General features: G+C 45.8%; 1 protein-coding gene across 4 annotated transcripts in view; it reads left to right on the top strand.

Moving 5' to 3' along the window:
• The window catches only part of HSPBAP1 (HSPB1 associated protein 1), a 1313039-nt gene that overhangs the window by 1059935 nt on the left and 228855 nt on the right, over positions 1 to 24249 (top strand). For all 4 annotated transcript variants that reach the window (XM_078682025.1, XM_078682026.1, XM_078682023.1 and 1 more), the window contains one exon: positions 131 to 214. In XM_078682025.1, coding sequence (XP_078538151.1) covers positions 131 to 214 — 84 coding nt within the window. The remainder of the gene's footprint in view (positions 1 to 130; positions 215 to 24249) is intronic.

The following is a 24249-nucleotide window of genomic DNA, read 5'->3' as shown; positions in this document are numbered from 1 at the left end:
CTGCGTATTCCCAAATAAAACAGTGTGCTTCTAAATACGTTTCTGCAACTTTACTTCTTTTTTTATGTGTCTTTACCACTTGTGACGTGTAGAATCTCAGTGACTAACTGTTGGTGTTTTCTTTCCTCAGGTCCTGTTTGTTCCAAGGCACTGGTGGCACTACGTGGAATCCATTGACCCCATCACCGTGAGCGTAAACACCTGGATTGAGCTGGTAATTAATTGCATGCTACCTTACACTACAGGCCGCGTCCGCGCAACCAGGCAGCCAGGTGCGAGTAGCGTACCTGATCACCCACAGCGTAATGAGGGCTTACGTGAATATGTGTGTGGCATTCGGTGGGCTAATCCTGCAGCTGCCCCAGGCCTGTCCAAACATGACTGTACAATACAGCGTCTCGAGCCTGCCTACCAGCTGGCCATCGCTCTTCGTGTGTAAGAGAAACACTGCTGCCTTTCGGTGGAAGTGTGCCAACTTCCATGGCATTGAAAGAAGCCGAGTAAATGTGCCGTGACAGCAGAAGTATTGTTTTCTGGAATGTATCTGGTGTCCCAGAGAGCTGTGCGCGCTCAAGTGCTTCATTAGTGCGCTCTCCCAGACACCGGTGGCGGTTGGCGGGACAAAGACGGCGGACTACTTGCGTACTTTGCCTGTCTGGTTAGTTTTGTTTCCCCTCAATATCGTGCAGTTTGCAGCAGGGATATTTTTCTAGTGTGAGACATTTTTTCTACACGCATTGCTCCCCTAGTACCACACAATGAAAAGTCTGATGGTCACGCTTTGTAGGCCCTTGCTTTCCCATTAAACAGCTTGTCCCAAAATGACCCATCCTGAAAGTAGAGGGGTTAGAATTAAGAAAAAAATGGTTTAAGAAAATGTCCTACTTTGATAGCTGGCCACAGTGGCGAGAGTGTTGTGTGCAAACAACTAGCGGCCGTCCGTAAATTAGAACACGCCGAAAAAGCGGCTGAATTTTGGGTAGGAGAAAAGTATGAAAATAGTGGAGCGTTCTAGCTGAATTCTACAGGAGGCGCAAATGATAGATAATTCACAATACCCACTGAAAAAAACTGGTTTCTTCTGTTCTCTCTTTTTTTATGGCTTAAAATAGTGTCTTATTTCAATTCAATTCAAATATCTTTATTCGATTGTAAACATTACAATCATAAAAGCACAGTTCATAAACAAACAGTTAAAAACAGTCCGGATATTTCATTTATAAGACACAAATTTCTTTAGACAATGTAAAAGACAGAAGCAACGAGCAGCATAAACAATTTAAAAATATATATAAATAATTACTATACAATAAAAGATTAAAAATACCTAAAACATTAGCAGCATAATTATCCCTCCATACTTTTCCTGAAGGAGATTGCTGATTTCAGGAAATTACAAACAAATATAGTGCAGTCACAATTCAATAGTTGAAGATAATAAAGTGCTGGTTTTATCTGTGCAAAATTCAGTTTTTAAGGCAAGGCTTTAAATATAGCCTCCGGGGTGTTATGTAATAAGGACAAAAAAATAAAAAGTGTGCCAGGTCTTGCGGAGACTTTCCGTCGCAGCCGCAAGCTGGCAACACCTGTGTCTTATTTATTAAAACGTCTGCCTTTATATGGTAGCCTGCGTTGAGGTTGAGCGAATAATTATCAAAAACTAACTTTTACAGTAGCCCATTTGTTATTCAACAGAAAATTAAGCAGGCCTATATAATTCTGAACATTCTGGTCTATTTTTTCGTTGCAGTCACAGGAACTCCAAACAACTAGTTTAACAAACATATGCCCAAAATCAAGCCCAACATGTTCAGTGTGTATGAAAGTGACATGATTAGATGCTCATCCTAAGGAATAGCCAAAGGCACCCTTCATAGTGTGAGTGAGAGAAAATGCAGCTGGCTTGCTCTACTTTTCGTACAAAACAATTTGGCCATTACAAAACACACCAGTAAGTCTGTCCCTGCTATTAGCCTCTAAGCTTTGCCAGGGTTTAAAAAAAATGTTTTTGTAAAGCTTTATTTTAAAAGCATTAAAAAACGGCTGATCTTGCAAGCATAAATTACATGCACAGGTAGGCTGACATGCTTGAATGTTTATTGTAATAAAGTTTTACAATACAATTCAAAGTAGGTCGTCCTGCATGTGCACGTGCACAAATATGAGATCATATTGGAATGGGAAAAAAGCTATTTTGATAACATGCAGCGTAACACACAACTGTATGGGGATCTGCCACCGAAAACTTGAAAGCATAGTTTGGTGGTCAGCCATCGAAAACTTGGAAATGAGTGAAGTAAATAATGATGTATTTTGTGAACAAGCCCACCGTGGCCCACACGTCGCCTTCACTGAAGGCTAGTAGTTTATATGTGGGTAATAATATTGCCCATGGGCATAGAAACACATTTTTATCAGAAGTCTTGCCTATCGCCAAACCTAAAAATAAATGGTACATTCAGTAGTATTTTGAATCAGTTTTTCAACTTAGCTAAGCTGTTTCTAGGAGCCATTTACATGTGTTTTTTACATAGTCACGTTTTCAAAATTAAATGGCTCTATTTTGAATGTGTGCCATGTTGTCACACGAAAGTTCTTCCAACACATTGACCATAAGTCTTTTTTTTTACGCACATTAGATCTCATTTAATAAGAAGTTTGGCGCAACAGCAACTTTTGTATTGGCATGCACCAATTTAAAGGTGCATGCAGTTTACATCCGCCATGTTGGTGTTGCACCTGACACACCTAAACTGGGGCCACTGCTGGCTTTATTCTGTGCGCTTCACACAAAGTGTAGAAGTGGACTTGGCTTCGCGTGGAAGGCAAGTTCAAAGTCCTAGATCTCAGCACCCCCCTTCCATAGGGCCTACTGTAGAAAATGACCGGACTCCACATCCCATCAATAAACCTTTGCTCTGCATCCACACACTAGATATACTAATTTTCGATTACCCTGTTGTCTGATCTATATGCCTCCTCTCTTTTGCCCAATTGTAAAGCACTCTGATACCCCCATGTGTCTTGTTCGCGCTATATAATACTTTAAAAATAAATAATGTGTATTCAAGAAGATGAGGACATAATGCAGTTCCTGGGAGTACAAGTGGCCAGGACCTGGATTGCCCTCTCCTCGAGATCTGACCCTAACCATGTTCAGTTTAGGAAACGCTTGAAGATAGAACTATTTGCACTTGATTTGTAAAGTATTTCTAATTCCAGATCAGTGGTTTGATTGACAGACCTTTGATACAAGCTATTCCTTTCTGATAAGGCTCTAATCTCATTTATCTTCCCATTATAAAAAAACGATGTAGGTTTGCATAGAAGGTATATGACATGCAGAAAGCTTGCTATCCCACACTTAGGTTTATAATATGTTGCGTCTGCAAGCAGAGAATCGGAGCATAACGCCACAGATATATTTAAATTAATATTCCCAAGGTTGGGGGGCTTTTATTTTTGTTCTCTATTTATCTTTTGGTCGCTTTGAAATGCTTTACTCATTGCTATGTGATTTTGATATTTTTTTTTCCGAAAAAACATCTCCTTCGCACTGTCCTTAAACAGAGACACAGTCTGTCTCCAATGTAGCTACTAACAATATTTTGTCACTGTAACATTTATCATCTGAAGACATCCCGACCTTAAATTCTTGCTTTTTTTTTAGGGAACAGGTACCCACGTGAATCATGCTTAAGTCTTACATTTTGCTAATTTGATTTCGAGGCTGACTACAAGAGCACGATCACTGCCTATTATCATAATTTATTGATCTCAGAATGTGTCTGTGGTACAGTGAATAATACTGGACATAAAAAAGCGTACTTTGCATTGTTTTCAACTGTTGCTTCACTTTATTTGGAATGCGGGCATCTGGTGATTTCAGGGAGATTTGGGGCAATTGTTTCTCATTTAGGTATATTTCCACACCCATTAGCTGCAGGCAGATGGTCAACCAATCGACAGCTCTCCCAAATAAAAGCTATTCATGTTATTGACACAGTCATCCCATTTGTAGCAGGTTTCAGTATTGCAGCTCCTCTGATGTTCCTGTTGACACAGCTCTTACCAACTTTGTTCATGAACTGTCATACTTGGGAAGCCTTTATTCACTTAAAACCTAAGCAGGAATAGGGCAAGGACTTTAAGCACTCTAAAAAAATATAACACATTCTTTAGGCTATTTGCACTAAATTGTCACCAGTGCAAGGTTGCACACTAAGGATACTGTCTTACCTTGTCTTATGAAGCTGCCGTCTCAGAACCTAATGTTCCTAAGCGATTCCCAACCATTGCAGAAGAAAATTCTACTGACCTCTGCGTTTTGAGGAAGGCAGTAGGACACAAAGACAGACTACAGGGGTACTCATGCCAGGCAGTGTACTGGTCACTTAAAACAATGTGGCAACGCTCTGGTCAGTGCTCATGTACTGATGAATATCCTTTGTGAGTACAGACAGACAGAAATTCACGTAACCTTTTGGGAGAGGAAGTTCCGTGTCTAAATGTGGAAGACATGGTACGTGATTTCTTAGTTTCGGGAGTACATGCCGTCCACAACTAAAAATTAAAATCAGTTGTTAGATGTGGTGCTTCGCAGAAATCTCTTGTATTTAGGTTTTTAATTCATAACAGCCAGAGTAGGCCTAAGAGTAGTAAAGGAGAGATACCCACAAAGAGGTAAACCTAAATGTTAGGTATTTAAATAAATCTTTTGTCGCTCTTAACCTGGAAGTTCTACTGTAAGCATCATGAAATCCACTGAGGTCTTTGACTTCGTAGCTCAGGTATTAGAAGGTTTTCAGGAACTTTCTCGTCTTAAAAATCATACAAAAAAGTCCAAACAGAAGGGTTGGAAGTTGTCCTTATTAAATGGCCGACCAAACTAATTTCTAGGAAACCCCTGACTGCCCCAATGTTAATCCTTCAGCACCCTGATATAATCTGGGACACAATGGTACGGTTTAACCATGAATTAAATATGAAAAATTGTGGAGTGCATCCCTGCTTGAAAAAACCTAGACGCCAATAGAAAGCAGTACTAAAAAGAAGGACGTGTATGTGGCATTTACCCCTGTCACAAGACCGCAAGACCTTCAACTTCTGTAGTTTGGAGGAGAGGACTATCTGCCTAGGCCTTGTCGGACAGAAGCAGCAGTGGTCAGTGGAGGTAGCACTGAAGGGCGAAGATCTTCCGGGTCTGGTGCTGTGCCAGAGGAAAAGATGATGACCATGACGTTGACGCTGCCCTCCTGAACCTGCAGAAGAACTGCGATTGAGAAAACGACGTCTGCAAGGCGTGCCTAATATCGTTGTAAAGGAGTTCTGGTGCTGTGAAATCACTGTCTCTAAGCCTCAAAGGGAACAGCTTCCATTGAAGGTACATGGCAAATGGCAAAAGGCGCAAATCATTGCTGAGTGACAGCATGGAGCGAGTGGTGAAGAGGGATAAGGGCTGAGAGAAGCTTCTTTGGCGCAGGTTCAGAAAATGCACCAGCTCATAAGACACCTTCTTCTCAGTGCTGAAAATAGAATCGCGCCACAGAACTAAAAAAGAAAGGAGAAAGCTTGCTTAGGACTGTGAAAGGAGGTGCACTCTGTCCATTGTTTCGACCCTTTTGTAGACTGTGTTAAAAGAGACAAGAAGAGCAGAAACATAGCTACGCTGAAAAAACAGACACATGCTGATAGTAAATATGAGCCAGATTCAAAACAAGTAAGATAAGACAACGTAAGCAATACTATGATGCAATGTACCATCTCACAGAAGGCTGCCCCCAAACGGGTACCAAAATAGAAGAAACAAGCAAACAACCAACGATGTCAGGTGTTCTACAGTCCACCCAAAACTCAATTGGGGTCCTTGAAGCAAAAATTGAGACAGTAAGCATGAAAGTGAACCTGCTCCAATCCGACATGAGGAAAATAGCAGAAAGAGTCCAGAACACAGAAGAAGTTAACAGTACATACAGAAACGTACACCTGCGAAGACCTGCTAAGAAGAATGTCTATGCATGTCAAAATACTTGTAGACTAATACAAAGATATAGAGGGTCGCCCAGAAAGACACAACCTACGACTCCTAGGTTGCCGGGAACAAATAGAGGGGATTCCTCAACAGCGAAATTCGTTGAAGAATGGATCCTCCAAGAGTTGAAGCCTCAGGCACACTTCATTTTTTCACAGTAAAGGGCACACATAGTATTGATTCTAAGCTGGCACGGATTGCCAAGTTCCTTAATTCCCGGGACAGAGACTGTGCACTACATCATGTTAGAGGCATAGTAATGCTCTTACGTGAACCATGCAATAACTATGTTTGCAGAGTAAAAAGGACAAGTTCAGATGCAGGGAAATCGTCTCTGAAAGTCAAACAAAACCTGAGAACTCTGAAAGTGAACATGTGCTGCTCTACCAAGCGTAGTTCCAGATCATAGTAGATGGAAAATGTCACTACTTCACTGACCCTGAAGAGGTATGGATCTTGTTAGGGATGTGGGACAAAGTATCAGCGGGACGTAGATACGATGGCTCCACTCCATCTGCATTGAGGCACTCAAACAGGGCAGTGCACAGCAAAACACAACTTACACTGCAGACTAGAATGGCTTCAAGATAGATTACACACATACTAGTTCGAGAGGCTATGCACAGTGGAGGAAAAAAAACGCCACAAATATCGGGAGCACACAGTGAGTCATCCACAACTCACGAAAACATTGATCTAGACTCTGAGACGCAGGACCATAGATGTGGAGCAACAAATAAGAACGCATCAACTGAATCATGCACATTATGATAAAAGTATATATGGCATCACTACCTAGGAAATGATAATATGGCAGAGATAGGTATAAAATAGACTAGGGAATAAAGGAGAAGCAACAAGCTACATAAGAGATGGTTAACTATAGTTAACCTGCAGGAGTTATTTGACGTGAAGCAAGACCTCGTGCAACAGCAGAAGAGGGGCCCTGGTCTGCCCCCATTTACTGCAAATCTGACCTAAGAAATACAAGCAGAAATTAGTGCTGATGTAGTACATTACGAGCGTTTTTGTTCCATTTGTATGTAAAATTGTTTGAGATTAAACATACAGGAGTGAGGCAAGTCGACTGCTGGTTAGGTAGTAATGAGACATCTATAAAAAAAGCTGAATCAACGGTGTCAAAAGGTTGGCCGTTTGACTTATGGTGGATAAGGGGCAACTATTTCTTAAATGAAACCTAGGTAGATAAGTAGATGATTTGCATAACAAAAAATCTAGGAAAAATACAACAATTTATTGAGACGTTCAGGGAACTAGATGGATAACAAGAAAACCTTACACCTGGTTGGATGGTAAAACTATGGGTATGGTAGAGACGCACACAACATTAGAAAAAATATGAGTGCTACTAGTAAATTAGTCACATGGAATGTTAGAGGATTGAGTACAGTGGTATCTGACACAACAAAGCATAAAATAGCAGTGCGCACACGGAACCCCATTTATTGAGATTTGAAAAAAAAGAGAAATTACATAGGACTTAGAGGGGGCAATGTTTGTGCAGCTGCTTATTGTATATAACTCTAGGGTATTACTTACTTAGACTGCTGAAATTGTCTCATTTGAAGCTGACAAGATAATTCCGGAACCAGAAGAAAGATGTATAATTTTTGTTGGTCTGATTGGTGGTGTCTAAATATGTTTGGTCAATGTATAACTGACAAATGGTGATGATTTTTATTTATTTATTTTTTGAGTTTTATATAGCGCTGGCTAGACCCGAAGGTATCAGAGCGCTTTACATAAGTAAACAGTGTGTTACAAATTAGAGAGATTTCACATTAATTAAAAAATGAATACATATTCAATACAGGAGTTAATTGGCGAAAACGAGAGTCAGGATTTATTTATTTATAAAGTTTTATATAGCGCAAACTTGACCCAAGAGGGTATCAGAGCACTTTACATTTAGGATCGTTGCGTTACAAGTTATATCAGATACAAAAGCATAGTAAGGAACAGTACACATAAACAATGTTACAGTAATTCGAAGGTGGGAGGGGAGGAAGGAGTAATAGCGGGGAGATGAGGAGGAACAATGCCCAATGTCCGGCTGGGTAGGTGACTGTCAAGGGGGAAAACCAGGGCCAGACACCTCATTAGCTGTCAAGCAACTCCACTGGTCATCAGCCATGTTGCTCAGGTCTCCGCGTTCAGGAAAATCCAATTTTTAGTTAATTTGATATGCAAAGGTTATATAGCGCTATCTAGACCCGGAGGTATCAGAGCGCATAACCAGGGGAACGTTGCATTATAAGGTACATCAAAAGAATTATAAAGCGCTGGCTAGACCCGTAGGTATCAGAGCGCTATAGCAGAGGAGGATTGTGTTACAAATTACATCAGTTACAATAGCGTAGTAGGTACAGTAAACAAACAACTGGAGGAGGAGTAATAGCGGGGAGACGAGGAGCAACAATGCCCAATGTTCGGCTGGGTAGGTGAGGGTCAAGGGGGAAAACCAGGGCTAGACTCCTCATTAGCTGTCAAGCAGCTCCACTGGTCATCAGCCATGTTGCTCAGGTCTCAGCGTTCAGGAAAAGCCAATTATTTTGTTTATTTGATATGCAAAGGTTATATAGCGCTATCTAGACTCGGAGGTATCGGAGCTCATAACCAGGGGAAAGTTGCATTATAAGGTACATCAAAAGAATTATAAAGCGCTGGCTAGACCCGTAGGTATCAGAGCGCTAAAGCAGAGGAGGATTGCGTTAAAAATTACATCAGTGAGGAGGAGCTTGGCGGGCATCCGAGATGGCCGCTTGAGCACAGCGCTCTCCGGACCCTCGCCGCTCCCGGCATTTTATCCTGACTGAATCCTGATTTCCTGCAAGAATTCATGTGGAGGACGTTTGGCTGATGACCCTGACACTTTTCAGAAATCGATTTGGACATCGGATTCCTGAGATATGGTGATCTGACCTTTTGGGCTCCGCCCTTGAGGTGCGCCCGGGACGGGGTGCGGTTCTGTGGCCGTCCTGGAATTGAACAACAGCGGCAGGAGAACTAGCCTTGTGGGTCCCCCTCCTAAGTTTCGGTTTCGATTCTGTTTCGACTTGGGCCGCGAGTGTGCGTGTCGTGCAGGGGCTGATACTTGGAGGCAGATCGGCTGTTGGGCCTTCCTGTGGACTATTTGCTGGTTTGGCGACCTCTACCCGAGTGGTGCCCTTTTTGGAACCTTTGGTCCTGCGATTTGGGTATCGGGCCCGTTGACCCTGGTGGCTCGCCTTGTGACGCATCTTCAAAATGGCGGGCAGAGGGGACAGGGAGACGCGCAAGACGAAAACACCTCTGCGCGGAGCTCCGGTTCAATCAAATGTTATGGACCGCTATACCCATTCTAAGGGGTCCCCCGGAGCTGCCCTGCCTGGTCCTATTACAGCGTCCGATCGATTTTTGGAGGAGTCGGCGGAGCCCTCCCTGCAGGACATCATGGGCGCCATTTCGGGCGTGAGGGAATCCATCGGCCTACAGTACGAGGCCTTGGCCCATAAACTTGACACTGTGGCTATTGAAGTGAATCTGATTCGTGCTGATCTCGGCAAGACGAATGAAAGGGTACAATCATTGGATATTAAATCATCCAGCCTCACGAAGGACGTATCGGAGCTCCAGACGGAGGTCGGGAATCTCCGTCGGGTGAACGACTTTATGACCCGACGCCTGGAGGATTTTGAAAATAGGGCACGTCGCTGCAATGTCCGTCTGGTTGGTGTACCGGAGAACCCAGAACCCCACTCGGTGGATCTCCTAGTTGAAGGTCTGGTCTTGAACCATCTTGCCCCTTCTGGTCTTACTAAGTTTTTCACAGTGGAACGTGCACATCGTGTTCCGGGGGGCAAAGGTAAGCCGGGAGCCCCGCCGAGACCTATTGTGGCGAAGCTTTTCCACTATAGAGACCGGGACGCTATCCTGCAGGCTTCGCGGGTGAAGGGCCCGGTGGCCTTTGAAAATGCCACGGTGAACTTTTACCCGGACTTTTCCCAACAAGTTCAGAGACAACGGATGGAATTTCGTGGTGCCAAGAAACGTCTTCGGGACCGGGGCCTACGCTATGCTATGCTCTTTCCCACCAGGCTTCGGGTCGAGTATAACGAGCGTACCCTTTTCTTTGATCGACCAGATGTTGTTAATGACTGGCTGGACTCCTTGCCTGACCGTCCTCCTGAGACTGAGCCCGCCGCTCACCCTGGTGGTGCCGAAGGTGGTGCGGAGATCTGACTGTTCGGCTCTCATGTCTTACTTTGAATACGTTTTCAGGAGTGTTGGCCGGCGTTCCTCTACAGTATAATTATTTTGTCTTTAGTTTGTTTCTTTTCGTTCTTGGTGTGGTCGGGGGGCGGGTGGAACGGGGGCCTTTCCTCCTCCGGGGTCTTCGTGTAGAATAGGGGTTCTAGGGCGACAGGCACACTGCAGGTTGGGGTGGCTCTTTAGCTTTTTGCAGGGGTGCAGGGTGGGGGGTGTTCCTTTTCAGTTTGGGGGAGGGGGGTTGGGAAGTTCTTTCTTCTCTGTGTGTTGTTTTCAAGGCGGATTGCTCCTGTGTTTGCTGCTGTTTCTGATGTCGTGCTCATGGACGAGGGGTCTTGGCTCGGGTGGATGGGATGGGGGGTAGAGGGTTAAAATTCGTTTCCTGGAACGTTAACGGTCTGGGAGATCGTATTAAGCGCAGTGTGGTTTTGAAATGTATACGACGTTTATCACCGGACATTGTTTTCCTGCAAGAAACTCATTTGATTGGAAATGTTTGTTATGCAATGAATAGGTGGGGCTACCGCCTTGTGGCACACTCGGGGTTTACCTCCGGTTCCAGGGGTGTGGGTATCCTTGTTCGAACCTCCCTCCCCCTGGCAATTGATGAGGTGATTCAAGATGACCGAGGGAGGTATGCGGTCTTGGTGGGTAGATATGAGGACCGCACCCTATCTCTCTTCAATGTTTATGTTCCCCCGGGTTTGCAGACTTCTACTTTCACTGATTTGGGCCGCGTCTTGTTAGATCTCCCTAATAGTACTCTCTTCCTGGCCGGTGATTTTAATTCGGTGCTTTCCGGCCTTCACGATCGCCATCCCCCTAGGGATACTCCGGCTGCTCAGCAGTGGTTGGGTGGGTTTCTAGATACCTTTGGCCTTGTGGACTGCTGGCGACTGTTGCATCCTACTCAGCTTCAATACACATTCCACTCTGGGGCACATGGCAGTTTGTCTCGGCTGGATTATTTCCTGATGCCCGCGGCCCAGTCGTCGGCGGTCAGTGAGATTTTGCATTTGCCAAGGGGTATCTCTGACCACTCGCCGCTCTGGCTTCGTTTTGAGGTTGGGGTAGAGGCAGCGGGCCGAATAGCTCCCATTAACCCATGGTACCTTTCCTCCCCTGAGACCCGTAGCCTCTTGCTCAAGTCCATGGATGCATATTTCCTGGACAACGAGGGGTCGGTCTCTTCGGCTGTGTCCCTGTGGGAAGCTTTTAAAACGGTGATTCGTGGACAGGCCCTTTCCTTGATTGTTGAAGCTAAGAAAGCCGGGAAGAGGGAGGTGGTAGACCTTGAGGGGGAGATTTCGGCTTTGGAGGACGAACTGGACTCTGGTGTCACGCCTGAGAAACTTCACGCCCTGGGTTTGAAACAATTTGCCTATAAATCCCTGGTCACGGACGCTGCAAAGGTGATGTTTCGAGAACAACAAGGCAGGTTATATGATGTGGGTGATAAAGCGGGTAAACTCCTAGCGTGGTTGGACAAGAAAGAAAGAGTTAATCGTGTGGTGCCCGTGATTCAGTCTGCGAGTGGTGAGAATGTGACTGACCCGATTACCATTGTTGATCGTTTTGCAGAATACTTCCGTGTTGTGTATACTCCCGTGTCTGTGAGGGATGTGGCTGACTCTCGCCTTCTGTTGCGTGATATAACTCTGCCCTGTGTCTCCGACTTGGACCGTATTGCTTTGGACTCCCCTTTTACGGCTGATGAGATAGCTACTGCTATCCGTTCGCTCCGCTCGGGCAAAGCATTGGGCCCGAACGGGTTGCCTATTGAGTTGTACAAATTACGTCCCGATAAGATGGCGCCGTATCTCCGCGATATGTTTTTAGAATCCCGAGAGCGGAACATCCTCCCCTACGATCAGCGTCTGGCGACGATAGTCGTCATCCCCAAAGATGGTAAACCACGGGACCTTTGTTCCTCATATAGGCCTATATCCCTGTTGAATGTTGAACCCAAGGTTTTGGCGAAACTTTTGGCGTCCCGTCTTCTGTCGGTTCTTGGTGACCTGGTCCATCCAGATCAATCTGGCTTTATCCCGCATCGCAACACTGCTTTGAATCTACGTCGCCTTCACGGCGTGATAGCGAGGGCGGGGCTGTTGACGGAACCGGCCATTTTGGCGTCTTTGGATGCCTCCATGGCCTTCGATACTGTGGAGTGGCCCTATTTATGGGCGACTCTTGAGAAATTCGGATTCGGGTGCGAGTTTATTAGCTGGATTAAATTGTTGTACGCGGAACCTCTGGCACAAGTTGTGGTGAATGGTAGGGTGTCGGCTCCCTTCTCCTTGGGCAGGGGCACCCGCCAGGGTTGCCCCTTGTCTCCGCTGCTGTTTGCACTCGCTCTTGAACCATTGGCGGCCTGGCTTCGGTGGGAACCGTCCCTTAAAGGGATTCGTTGGGCCCCGGATTTCGAAGACCGCGTCTCGCTTTATGCAGACGATATCCTCTTGTATCTTACCTCCCCTCGTAAGTCTTTATCCGTTTTATTTGACGTTCTCGCGTCCTTTGGTGCTAACTCGGGCCTTGTAATTAACTGGACCAAGTCCTGTGTATATGTTTTATCTGGTGTCTTGCCTCCGTTGCCGAGTAGACTTCCCATTCAGGTGGCCCAGGATGGCTTCAAATACTTGGGGATTTTTGTTACTTTGGACTCGTCCCTTCGCTTTGATCGTAATCTCCTTCCCCCGTTGCTTAGACTACGTTTGGACGTTGCCCGCTGGCGTAAACTTCCCTTATCTCCTCTGGGTCGGGCGGCCCTGTTTAAAATGATGTCATTGCCGCGATTTCTCTACGCTCTCCAGAACTGTTATGATCCTATCCCTAAGACCTATTTTCGGGAGATTGAGAGCCTTCAGAGACAGCTTATTTGGGATGGGCGTCCGCGCATTGCTCTCGCGAAACTTTCCATCCCGTGGTATGACGGGGGCATGGCGCTCCCCGACATTAAGAGATATTATTGGGCCTCCCACCTGTCTGCTATCAATCACGTTATGTTTTCGCCGGGTCGCAATCCGGCGTTCGAGATGGATAAACTTCAGCTTCCGGGTGGTGATTTTAACAGAGTGCTTTACTCTCGCTCCGCTGGGCGCCATCTTGTGGGACCTACATTGACTGCTTTGACTGTGTGGCGTGCTGCGAATGTGAGCTTGGGCTGGGAAGATCGCTTGACGTTGGCGACACCGCTTTATGCTTCGGAGCGTCTGGGCGGTCTCTGGTCTACCAAGGGTTTCGACCGTTGGGATGTGATTGGGATTTGTAAGGTGGGGGATGTGTACTCTAAGGGTTCTGTGCGGTCGTTTCAGGCCCTCCAGGCTGACTATGGCCTGAATGGTCGGGAATTCTTTCGTTATCTACAGGTCAGACACGCCCTTGCTTCGGTATTTGCTCCTGGTGAGATTCCGCCTGATTCTTCCCCCCTTGAAGACCGTATCCTTGACGGGCATCTTCCTGATAGCACTATCTCCCTGATCTATAAAAAGTTGATTAATAATCGGGCCGACCTACTGGTCCGACTTCGGGAAGCGTGGGTGGGCGATGGGTTGGAACTTGATGATGAGGACTGGCAATCGGCCCTCTCCTCCCCGAAGGAGGTGGCTATTCCGGCTCGTCTCCGTCTGGTTCAACTTAAGATCCTTCATCGGGTGTACGTTACGGGACCGCGTCTGGTGGTGATGGGCTTTTCCTCCGATGGGTTATGCAAGCGTGGCTGTGGTTTGAGTGCAACTTTTTTGCATATTCTTTGGGAGTGCCCGATGGTGGCTGCTTATTGGACGGCTGTGCTTGAAGTGATGGCTGTGGTGACAGGTGTGTCCTTGCGTCCGGAACCTCGTCGCTGTCTTTTGAATGTTTGGGAACCCACTGACTATTCGGTGGCCCAGACCAGATGGGCCACCCTGGGTTATATGGTTGCGAAGCGGGATGTTGCGCAACTCTGGGGGGCCTCTAGGCCCCCTGACGTCTCGAAATGGGAGGATAATATGGACTGGTCCATGTTCCGTGAGAAGACTGTCTATGTGGCCAGGGGCAGACCCAGGGCGTGGACGAAGGTTTGGGGTCAATGGAATGACTACCGTGGCGACATTTGTACTCCTCCCCTTGTAGGCACTGCTGAGATTACCCTGTCTCCCTAGGCGAGCGTTCCTGGAACCTTTCATATAGGGGTTGTACTGGTGTTTCCGGTTCTCCCCTCTGATCTCCTCGCCCCTCCCCCCCCCCCCCCCCCCCCCCCCGATCTCCTTGGAGCTTGGAGCTCCGTTTATGTTCTCCTGTTGCTATACCCCCTTTACGTCCTTTGGGCTGACTGTCAGTACTATACTTTCGCCTTTTTGTGTGCTTGTTCTTTCATATAAAATAAAATCTGTTTTGTCCTGTATTTTGTGGGGAGTATTGCATTGTTGGTCGACTGTTGCCTCTGCGGGCATGTATCTTGTATTTCGACTCCTCTTTAGCGGCCAGCCCGTGTGGTTGTAGGCCCATCCTTGTATTTTCTTGCTTACTCCAATAAAGGTTTTTAAAAAAAAAAAAAAAAAAAAAAAAAATTACATCAGTTACAATAGCGTAGTAGGTACAGTAAACAAACAACGGGAGTAGGAGTAATAGCGGGGGGGCGAGGAGGAACAATGCCCAATGTCCGACTGGGTAGATGACTGTCAAGAGGGAAAACCAGGGCCAGACTCCTCATTAGCTGTCAAGCTGCTCCACTGGTCATCAGCCAGGTTGCTCAGGTCTCAGCGTTCAGGAAACAGTTTTTAGTTTAATTGATTTGCGAAGGTTATATAGTGCTATCTAGATCCGGAGGTATCAGAGAGCAAAACCAGGGGAACGTTGCATTATAAGATACATCAAAAGGATTATAAGGCGCTGGCTAGACCTATAGGTATCAGAGCGCCAGAGCAGAGGAAGATTGCGTTACAAATTACATCAGTTACAATGGCGTAGAAAGGTACAGTAAAACAATGAGGTTGAGAAAATTTATAGGAAAAGGCGGGGAGGAAGGAGCTATAGCTTTGAGACACGGACGAACTGTGTCCAAAGACCGGAGAGACACATAGAGAGGGAAAGGGGAGAGGTGGAATGAGAGGGGAGAGGACGAGGGGGAAAATGGAAAGGAGATAAATAGAAAGTCAGCCCAAAGACCGTGTGGGTAGGTGACGGCCAGGGAGATAATCCAAGGCCAGTCTCCTCTATAGCTATCTAGGAAGCTCCAACGTGCATCGGTCAGAAAAATGGAGAGAAAGGAGACACGGAAAAGGCAGAACGGCAGAATACGTAGAGGGGGGAGGGCGAGACAGGGAGAAGGGGAGAAACAGTGTCCAGTGTCCGGGCGCCTGCAATGTGTCTGTGTTCTTAAGCCCAAGAAAGTCAGTGCCCTAGTTTTGCTGCTCAGGATAGATTCATTGCGGGAGTGTGGCGCAGCCCCAAGTGCTCCCTCAAACAAAGAAATTGTTTGTGACCTCATAGTCTCCTCTGTAATGCATAGCGTAGCAGCCCGACACTCTGCTGTGTGGCTATGATGATCTGATCCGCACTGCTTCTTCTCTCTATGCAGGAACGTGTACCTCATCCACTCTTCCACTGATTCTGAAAAGGGAGGGACGCCCGCCATTTTGGAGTCAGGTGGGGCGCCTCAGGGTCTCCTCCCCCCCCACTCCGCAATCGTCAACAGTAGGCAGGGATTCCAGTTTACGTCTATTTGAGACCCCCATCCACGCACACTTAGCTGTGTGTCGGTCACGTACACAACAGGCAGTTATAGCAGAGTTCAGCCTATCGCTACTAAGCGCATTGCATTGGCACTTATCTTTTGGGCGGTTAGCTTTTCTCTAGCGTTCCCTCTACAGGTTACCGAAGGGCGCCATTTTGAATGAGCGTCAGGGCTCCTCTGCAGGGTGTGCAAGTGGCCGATAGAATCAGTTTTGTGGGGTGCCCCTGAGGTTGCGTGGTGAACAGGCATGGCGCCGGTCCCGCTATAACGATTCTCTACTGCTGTGAACGAGGCAGCGAGTCAGGAGCTGGGGGGAGTCTCTCTCTATCGTCTGTGATCAAACCTAGACCGCCATCTTAGGGTCAGGCATGGGAGAGTTGGGAGTCCAAAGGAAGGAGACAGCAGCGGAGGAGAAGACGAGACAAATGTCCAAAGACTGGCTGGGTAGGTGATGGCCAAAGTGGTGTGCCAGAGCCAGTCTCCCCTATAGCTGTCGGAGCAGCTACACCGGGGATCGGCCATGAGGTTCGGACTCTGCCAACTTTGGGTGAGGATCAGGGAGAGTTGGGAGCCCAAAGGAAGGAGACAGCAGCGGAGGAGAAGACGTGACAAATGTCCGAAGACCGGCTGGGTAGGTGACGGCCAAAGCGGTGTGCCAGAGCCAGTCTCCCCTATACCTGTCGGAGCAGCTCCACCGGGGATCGGCCATGCGGTTCGGACTCCGCCGGCTTAGGATGAGGCTCGGGAGGCAAACGAAAGACTTGAATCCAGGTGCGGGTGAGTGGAGGGGTAGGAGAGGATATGTAGCTTGCTGCCCGCTTTAAGTCAGCTAGGTCCAGGGTGTTGCTCACTGTGACCATGATGTCAAACATCCTGTGATGTGAACGTGGCATGGAGCTACGTCAAGTGCCCCCAGCTTGATGTGACAGAAAGGGGTTTAATTGAGCACTATCTTGCAGCAGCTTCAGCCGTCAATATGACAAATCGAAAGTGTTTGAACCGGAAAACCCGGCGTCATCTTAGGGCCAAACTCCATTAACACAAGGTTCGCCGTGAAAACAAATAGGTCCTGCACTGAAGCGCTCCTCATACACAGCAGGCACTGCATCAATAACGCTGCATCAATCAGAACTGAGTTAATTTCCTACATCTGATCAGGTAACAGAAAGTAAGACGCTCCTCGTACTCCTCACAAGGCCGCCATTTTAGGGTCAGGCACTGATCACTTGGAAATCGCCATGAAGAAGGCCCCGGAAAGAAGCGCTCCACATAAACCACCGTCACTGTATCCACAGACTACAACAGTTGATCAATTTTCTAGTCTAAATCTCGCAGCACCACCGTAGACTGGAAGCCGTTTTTCTCACTTAGCTGCCATTTTAGGATCAGGCCTCGCTAATCAATGATCTCCTCAAGACTTGAAGCGTTGCTGTAAGGTGAAATTACCTTAATGGAAGAAATGTCCGATCAGATCCTCATGGGGTGGGTGCTCGATAGGCAATCAGGATCATTACTGTTCCCTCGAAAACTAGCCGTTTCATTGATGTCCGTAATCCGCCATCTTGATCCATGACATTTCAATATTCCGCGGAGTTATATGCGATAATTCTTCACAGACCAGCACATTATGAGTCATGAGTCTGTGGGTCATAATTTATGACCCACAGATCGTATTGGGCTTTAAAGGTCTAAAAGGGGGTGGTGATGGACGGAGCATCTGAACCAATCAAATACTCACACCCAGTCAACAGATCTGGGTTTAATCCATCACCGTTCTTTAGCCCACTCTGCCACCCCAGTTCAGACATGGCCATATGCAAATCAGTCTGACCCTGTGCCTCATGGGAACAGTCCAGCCCGAACTGCCAAGCCATGCCTTCCCTTGACCGCAAACAAGCTTCCTAGGTCCGGTTTCTGGGTTTCACCCCTCATCAGCAAAGGTCAAAACAACAGGAAGGCATTCCTTTCTTTCTTTTTTGTTAACTTCCAAAAGAGCACTTCTAGGAGTGTTTAATGCTCTTTTTCTAGCATTTGTAATGGTTTTTGCTGGATATTGTCTTTGTAAAAGTTTTTCCCCAAGTACCTGTGACTGCTCATTGAAGGTCTCTGTAGTAGAACAGTTTCTACGGTACCGGAGAAACTGGCCCACAGGGAGATTATCCCTGAGGGCCTGTGGATGGTATGACTGATAGGACAACAATGAATTTCTGTCCGTGGGTTTTTGATGCACACTGGTGCTCAAAATGTTGTCCCTAGCTTTGATATCTAGATCCAAATATACAGCAGCATCCCTGCTGTAGGACCATGTAAACCGCAGGCTTTGATCCTGACAATTAAGCCAGTTAAGAAAGTCCAACAGCTTGGTCTCTTCACCAGTCCAGATGCAGAGTACATCGTCTATATATCTCCTCCAGAGACGCACATGGTCTCTGAAGGGATTGCTGACAGGATAGACGATTTGCTCTTCAAACTGGCCTACATATATGCAGGCCAGACTGGGGGCCATCGTAGCCCCCATGGAAGTCCCCATGGTTTGTAGGAACATCTTGTCCTTATAGCAAAAGAAATTGCGTGTAAGGGCTATTTCGATGCATTGCAATATGAATGTTTGTGGAGCATCATAAAACCATTCTTATTCTCCCACCAGGGCCCTAGCTGCTGCCACCAGCGTGGCGTCCTGAGGGATACAAGAGTAAAGAGACTCGATGTCAATGGTGACCAATATTTCATGGGTAGGATCAAAAGTCATCTCACTGATCACGTTCAGGATATTCATAGTGTCTTTTACAAAAGATTTTTGCGTGACCACTGATTCCCGCAGGAAATAGTCTGCAAATTGAGAAAGAGGTTCAAGGATGGATTGTATCCCTGATACAATAGGCCTGCCCGGCGGGGGCCGGGCAGGCTTATGAATTTTCGGTAAAATGTAAAATGCAGGCATCCTGGGATTCATATTCACCAGGAATCCTGCCTCCCTACTAGAAATCGATTTTTTCTCTTTAGCTTCTGCCACCATCTTTTGAATGAGTTTGAGGAAATCAGGAGTAGGGTCCTTTGTTAAAGGTTGGTAGTTGGCTCGTACATTGAGTAGTCGTAAGACCTCTGTCTCATAGTCCCGGGTAACCAGCACCACCACTGCACCCCCTTTATCTGCACTTTTTATCGTTATGTTCGTGTTATTTTGCAAAGTCTCAACTGCTTCCCAGTCAGATCTGGACATGTTCTTATATCCGGTACTTCTCTCTTGAGATTCAAGATCCTCAATATCTTGTAAGACTTTGGACTCGAAGACCACAATCTCGGGGCCCACCGATGCATTCGTGGGGGTAAACGTAGATGGTTTTCTTAAGTTTGTATTAAAACCACCTTGCGTCTCCTGGGGCTGGTTGGCAAAGAATTTTTTAAGCTTGATTTTCCGGACTGTCTCAAAAAACTCTACCGTACATCTAAAAGGGTCATGTGTGGGTGTAGGAACGAATCCCAGCCCTTTGTTGAGGGCTCATTCTTCGCTGTCTGACAGATTGTGATCCGAAAGATTGACCACGATGTTATTTACTGGGGTTGCCTGCCTCTGCTCCGGGTTAGTCTCGGGGAATAGGTCTGCCATTGGGGTGGTCGATTGCCTCGTCCTCTTCCCCTTCCTGGTTGGCCCGTTCCCCTGTTGGCCCCTTGGCTCTGTTCTAAAAAAGAACGCAGTAGTGTTCCCAATTCAGCGTTACTCTGTGGTTGTTGGTTGAACCTAACCCGATTCCCTTGAGGTCTATCTTGCTCGTCCTCACTTGATGTATTGTCGAAGGACCAATTAGCCGGAGTACGTTTCTGTTGCTGTTGTTGTTGTCTGCCTCCCCTGCCTCTTCGTTGTCCTGCTTGGTTGGATTGTTCAGGTTCTGCCTGGTAGTATGTATCAGTTACATATGGGAACGCCCATTCGTGAGAATATCTTTGTAAATTTCTTTGGAGACCTCTGATTTTCTGATTTATCATATAGGTATTGTATTCAGTAAGATCTTCTTGTATTTTGCTCAGATGATCCTTGGCATTTGCAAGAGTGTTATCACGTTTGATGCTCTCTTCGAGCTCTAGGATCTCTTTTAAGAGTTCTTCGATTAATCTCTGGGCCGTACTAATGATAAGAATTAGCCAATCCCTGGTGCATTTGTTAGCTATGTAACTCCAGTCAAACCTGAATTTTTTATCATCCAAGAATATCCTGGGTTCTGTTCTTACCAGGAGACTGGCTTGGGAGGCTCCTGATGTATAATACTCTGACATTAAAGCCCCATGTAAGGCTATTCGGACTTGCTTTTTCTTTAAGTTACTCAATTTTTCCCACTCTTCTCTTACAGAGGTATTCCCTAGTAATGGTGTATCCGACAAGAGTGAGGGGGCCGCTAATATTGCGGCGATCTGATCATCTGAAAAAGCCAAAAATGTTTATCCATAATATGGCTTATTTATAGAGCTGAAGGTATATATGATAGATAGGACAAGGACACGCCGCTCACAGGTCAAAACAATAAGTGTAAATTGGAATTAAAACAATAAGTGTGAATTGAAATTTAAAATAGGAACCCCAGGGCTATGCATGCTCTCACGGCTGAGCCGCCGTTCAACGTATTAAAAAAAACAGGAGCTTAGAGGGTAAAGCTAGTCATAGGTCGCCCTCCACTCAATATACAACTAGTACAACAAAGACCTAGACTATATAGGCACTTATAAAGTTTACCTTTGTTTGGGATATACCATTTGTTGCATTATCATTGCAAACCTTACTCCCCTTTCACTAATTAATGGGGTAGTTGGTATGTCCTAAGATTGTGCCTCCTTTAGACAATCGCCTGGTTCCCAATAGGTAAAACAGTTGTGAGACCAATCATACCACACTCACTTTCGTGTCAAATTGTGATGTGCAAAAACGAAAAAAAGTGTGTGCGAGCAAGATGGCACCTCGTGGGCGCACCACCAACGGGAACCTGGCTGGTACTCGCCAGGATAGCCCTGTTCTCATCATTGGCACCATCAAGCTCGAAAAGAAAAGAATAGTGTCCAAAAACTCAACAAGAAAAGTTTGTGAGAAGATGCAGTGAAAACAGACAAAGAAGTGACCAATAAAGTGTCAAAACAACATGTAAAAACACACACACACCAACACAGATATGCAATTTTATTCTGTCTCTTGTGTTGGGTATGGGGTTAAAAAAGAAAAAAGTAGTCGTGGTTATCACCTATCTAACCAATACTACTTCACTTGCCGACATGTTTCATTGCCAGTCAAATTTTAGGCAATTTCTTCAGGGCGTCATGTATTTTAAAGCCACTGCCTATGGACAGATAGGTCTTCACAACTTAAATGACACATAAAATACTCTGTTGTAATGAACCTGTTTACATAGCGCGTGCCCACTTCCAATCTCCCGCATATATCTTAATGATAATTACCCTCATACGGCAATAGGTGCTCATACCAGCCGAGGAGGTGCAAGTCTCATAAAGTGAATAATCGCCGAAAGTCAATTATTCCATCTTCCCCTTCAATTTTCTGCAAATGATACAACATATCTTTTTAGGGCCACATACATTGCTATGGCTGTCATTTTACACAGTCCCACGTTTATAAAATCCTACTAATTTGCTTTCAAAGTGTAGAGCATTTAGTGTGGGTTTGGCTTAACCTCCCGTTTACAGAGTCATCACGGGGGCATTTAGCGTGGAAATAAATTAGCCTCTCTTCATACCTCTTTAGTTACAAATTCCAAATTCCGAGCACACCCTGTATTTTCTGCATTCAACCCGTGCTCACAAGTCTAAAATGCCCTTGCATCTCTATCGTATTGCATGGCTAACACCTCGGCAACCCTCTTAGTGTTTCAAAGATAAATAGAAGCTAGCCGTTTCCGTCGGAATATACCCATTTTAAATTTCCAAGACACGTCGGAATCCCAGGACTCTTACTCCTTACTGGAATGGTGAAACAGTATTGGGCGGTATCTCAGCCCCTGCCTGGTTCGAAGAGAAATGGTGTATTTGTGTATAATGTATGGCGTGTTCTCGCGTAGAAACGCGGCCGCCATATTGAAATGGGCAATCGTCCCTTACAACCAATGTAACCTGCCCCAACGAGACCGATTCTCGCGAGATCTCAGCTCATACTATCGTGAATTTATTTGCGGGGGCACAAAATTGTTCCAGTTTCGTGTTAATACAGTTACTCAATGTGCACGAACCGATTCTAAGTGTCACAGAATCATTCTTGCTATATTGTTCACGAAATGTGTATGAGGAAAGTTGTTTATTAAAAAAGATATTCCGAGGGCACAATCCGATTATGAATAAAGAGGGGTCCTGCCTGTTATATTATGGGGTTCCCAATATATCTATGCAATGGTGTTTGTGCAAGTAGTCTCTTAATAAAGATATTCAATGGGCACAATCCATACCTGAATATTAGGAATTCAGTTCCTATTATCATGTTGCCAATGTATCCATGAACTCCATGTGGAGTATTATTAACCATGGACCCAAATTCATGTTCTGGAGAGGATATATATGCTGAATCCCTTAATTTAAGCAGAAATCTAGGAGGGGACTCATACATGTATATACCAACCACTAAAAAAGTAGGTGTATCGCCTGCTTACATGTCTTGTAATGTCTAGAAATATGCCCTGAGTGTAGGTGAAACCTCATACAAATGCCAAAGGACCATCATAATGACTGATTCAATGTATTTTGTTCCACTCCAGTAGATCGTTCAACCCGAGTTTATCAGACTTTTCTTGAAAAATCCATTTGGCTTCCTTCCTAGTTAGCAGTCGCTCCACTGTATGTGTGTCTCCTGTTACTTTCTCCAGCACCAACCACTTGAAAGAATGTTTATTACTGTGACAGTGTTGCACCAGTTTTGTTGTCAATTTTCCAGATTTTATAGTACTGAGGTGTTCCTGAATGCTAGTCTTTATTTTGCGCGTGGTGAGCCCTATATAATGTAGTCCACATTCACAGTCCAGTCTGTATACTACGTTTGTAGTGTTACAGTTACTGAACTGTCTTAACTCCCATTCTCTATCTGATTCCAAAATGACCCTAGTCACTTTTGAGGAGAGGTGGCAGACAGAACAAGTCCCACAGGGATGGTGGCCTGTGAGACGTGTTTTGCTATTGTCTTTTGGTATTTGTGTGCGGGTATGCACCAATCTGTCTTTCAGATTGCTGGAACGTTTAAAAGTGAACCTAGGTGGTGGCATTGTGAAGTCTTTATTAGACAGGATCGCCCAATGTTTCCGTATCGACTGTCTAATTTTGGAGGCAAGAGGATCAAAGGTCAAAACAACAGGAAGGCATTCCTTTCTTTCTTTTTTGTTAACTTCCAAAAGAGCACTTCTAGGAGTGTTTAATGCTCTTTTTCTAGCATTTTTAATGGTTTTTGCTGGATATTGTCTTTATAAAAGTTTTTCCCCAAGTACCTGTGACTGCTCATTGAAGGTCTCTGTAGTAGAACAGTTTCTACGGTACCGGAGAAACTGGCCCACAGGGAGATTATCCCTGAGGGCCCGTGGATGGTATGGCTGATAGGGCAACAATGAATTTCTGTCCGTGGGTTTTTGATGCACACTGGTGCTCAAAATGTTGTCCCTAGCTTTGATATCTAGATCCAAATATACAGCAGCATCCCTGCAGTAGGACCATGTAAACCGCAGGCTTTGATCCTGACAATTAAGCCAGTTAAGAAAGTCCAACAGCTTGGTCTCTTCACCAGTCCAGATGCAGAGCACATCGTCTATATATCTCCTCCAGAGACGCACATGGTCTCTGAAGGGTTTGCTGACAGGATAGACAATGTGCTCTTCAAACTGGCCTACATATATGCAGGCCAGACTGGGGGCCATCGTAGCCCCCATGGAAGTCCCCATGGTTTGTAGGAACATCGTGTTCGTGCAAAAGAAATTGCGTGTAAGGGCTATTTCGATGCATTGCAATATGAATGTTTGTGGAGCATCATAAAACCATTCTTGTTCTCCCAGGGCCCTAGCTGCTGCCACCAACGTGGCGTCCTGAGGGATATAAGAGTAAAGAGACTCGATGTCAATGGTGACCAATATTTCATGGGTAGGATCAAAAGTCACCTGCCCAAATATTCTCCTGATAAACTCTGGCTGGGTGTCTTCACGAGTTAGGAGGAACTGACCCTTTCACTGGGTAATCTCAGATACCTGTTGGGGTTTGTGCCGAG

Source organism: Lissotriton helveticus, chromosome 3_1, assembly GCF_964261635.1.
Source record: "Lissotriton helveticus chromosome 3_1, aLisHel1.1, whole genome shotgun sequence".
Taxonomy (NCBI): Eukaryota; Metazoa; Chordata; class Amphibia; order Caudata; family Salamandridae; genus Lissotriton; species Lissotriton helveticus.
This window is presented reverse-complemented; position numbering and strand designations above follow the sequence as displayed.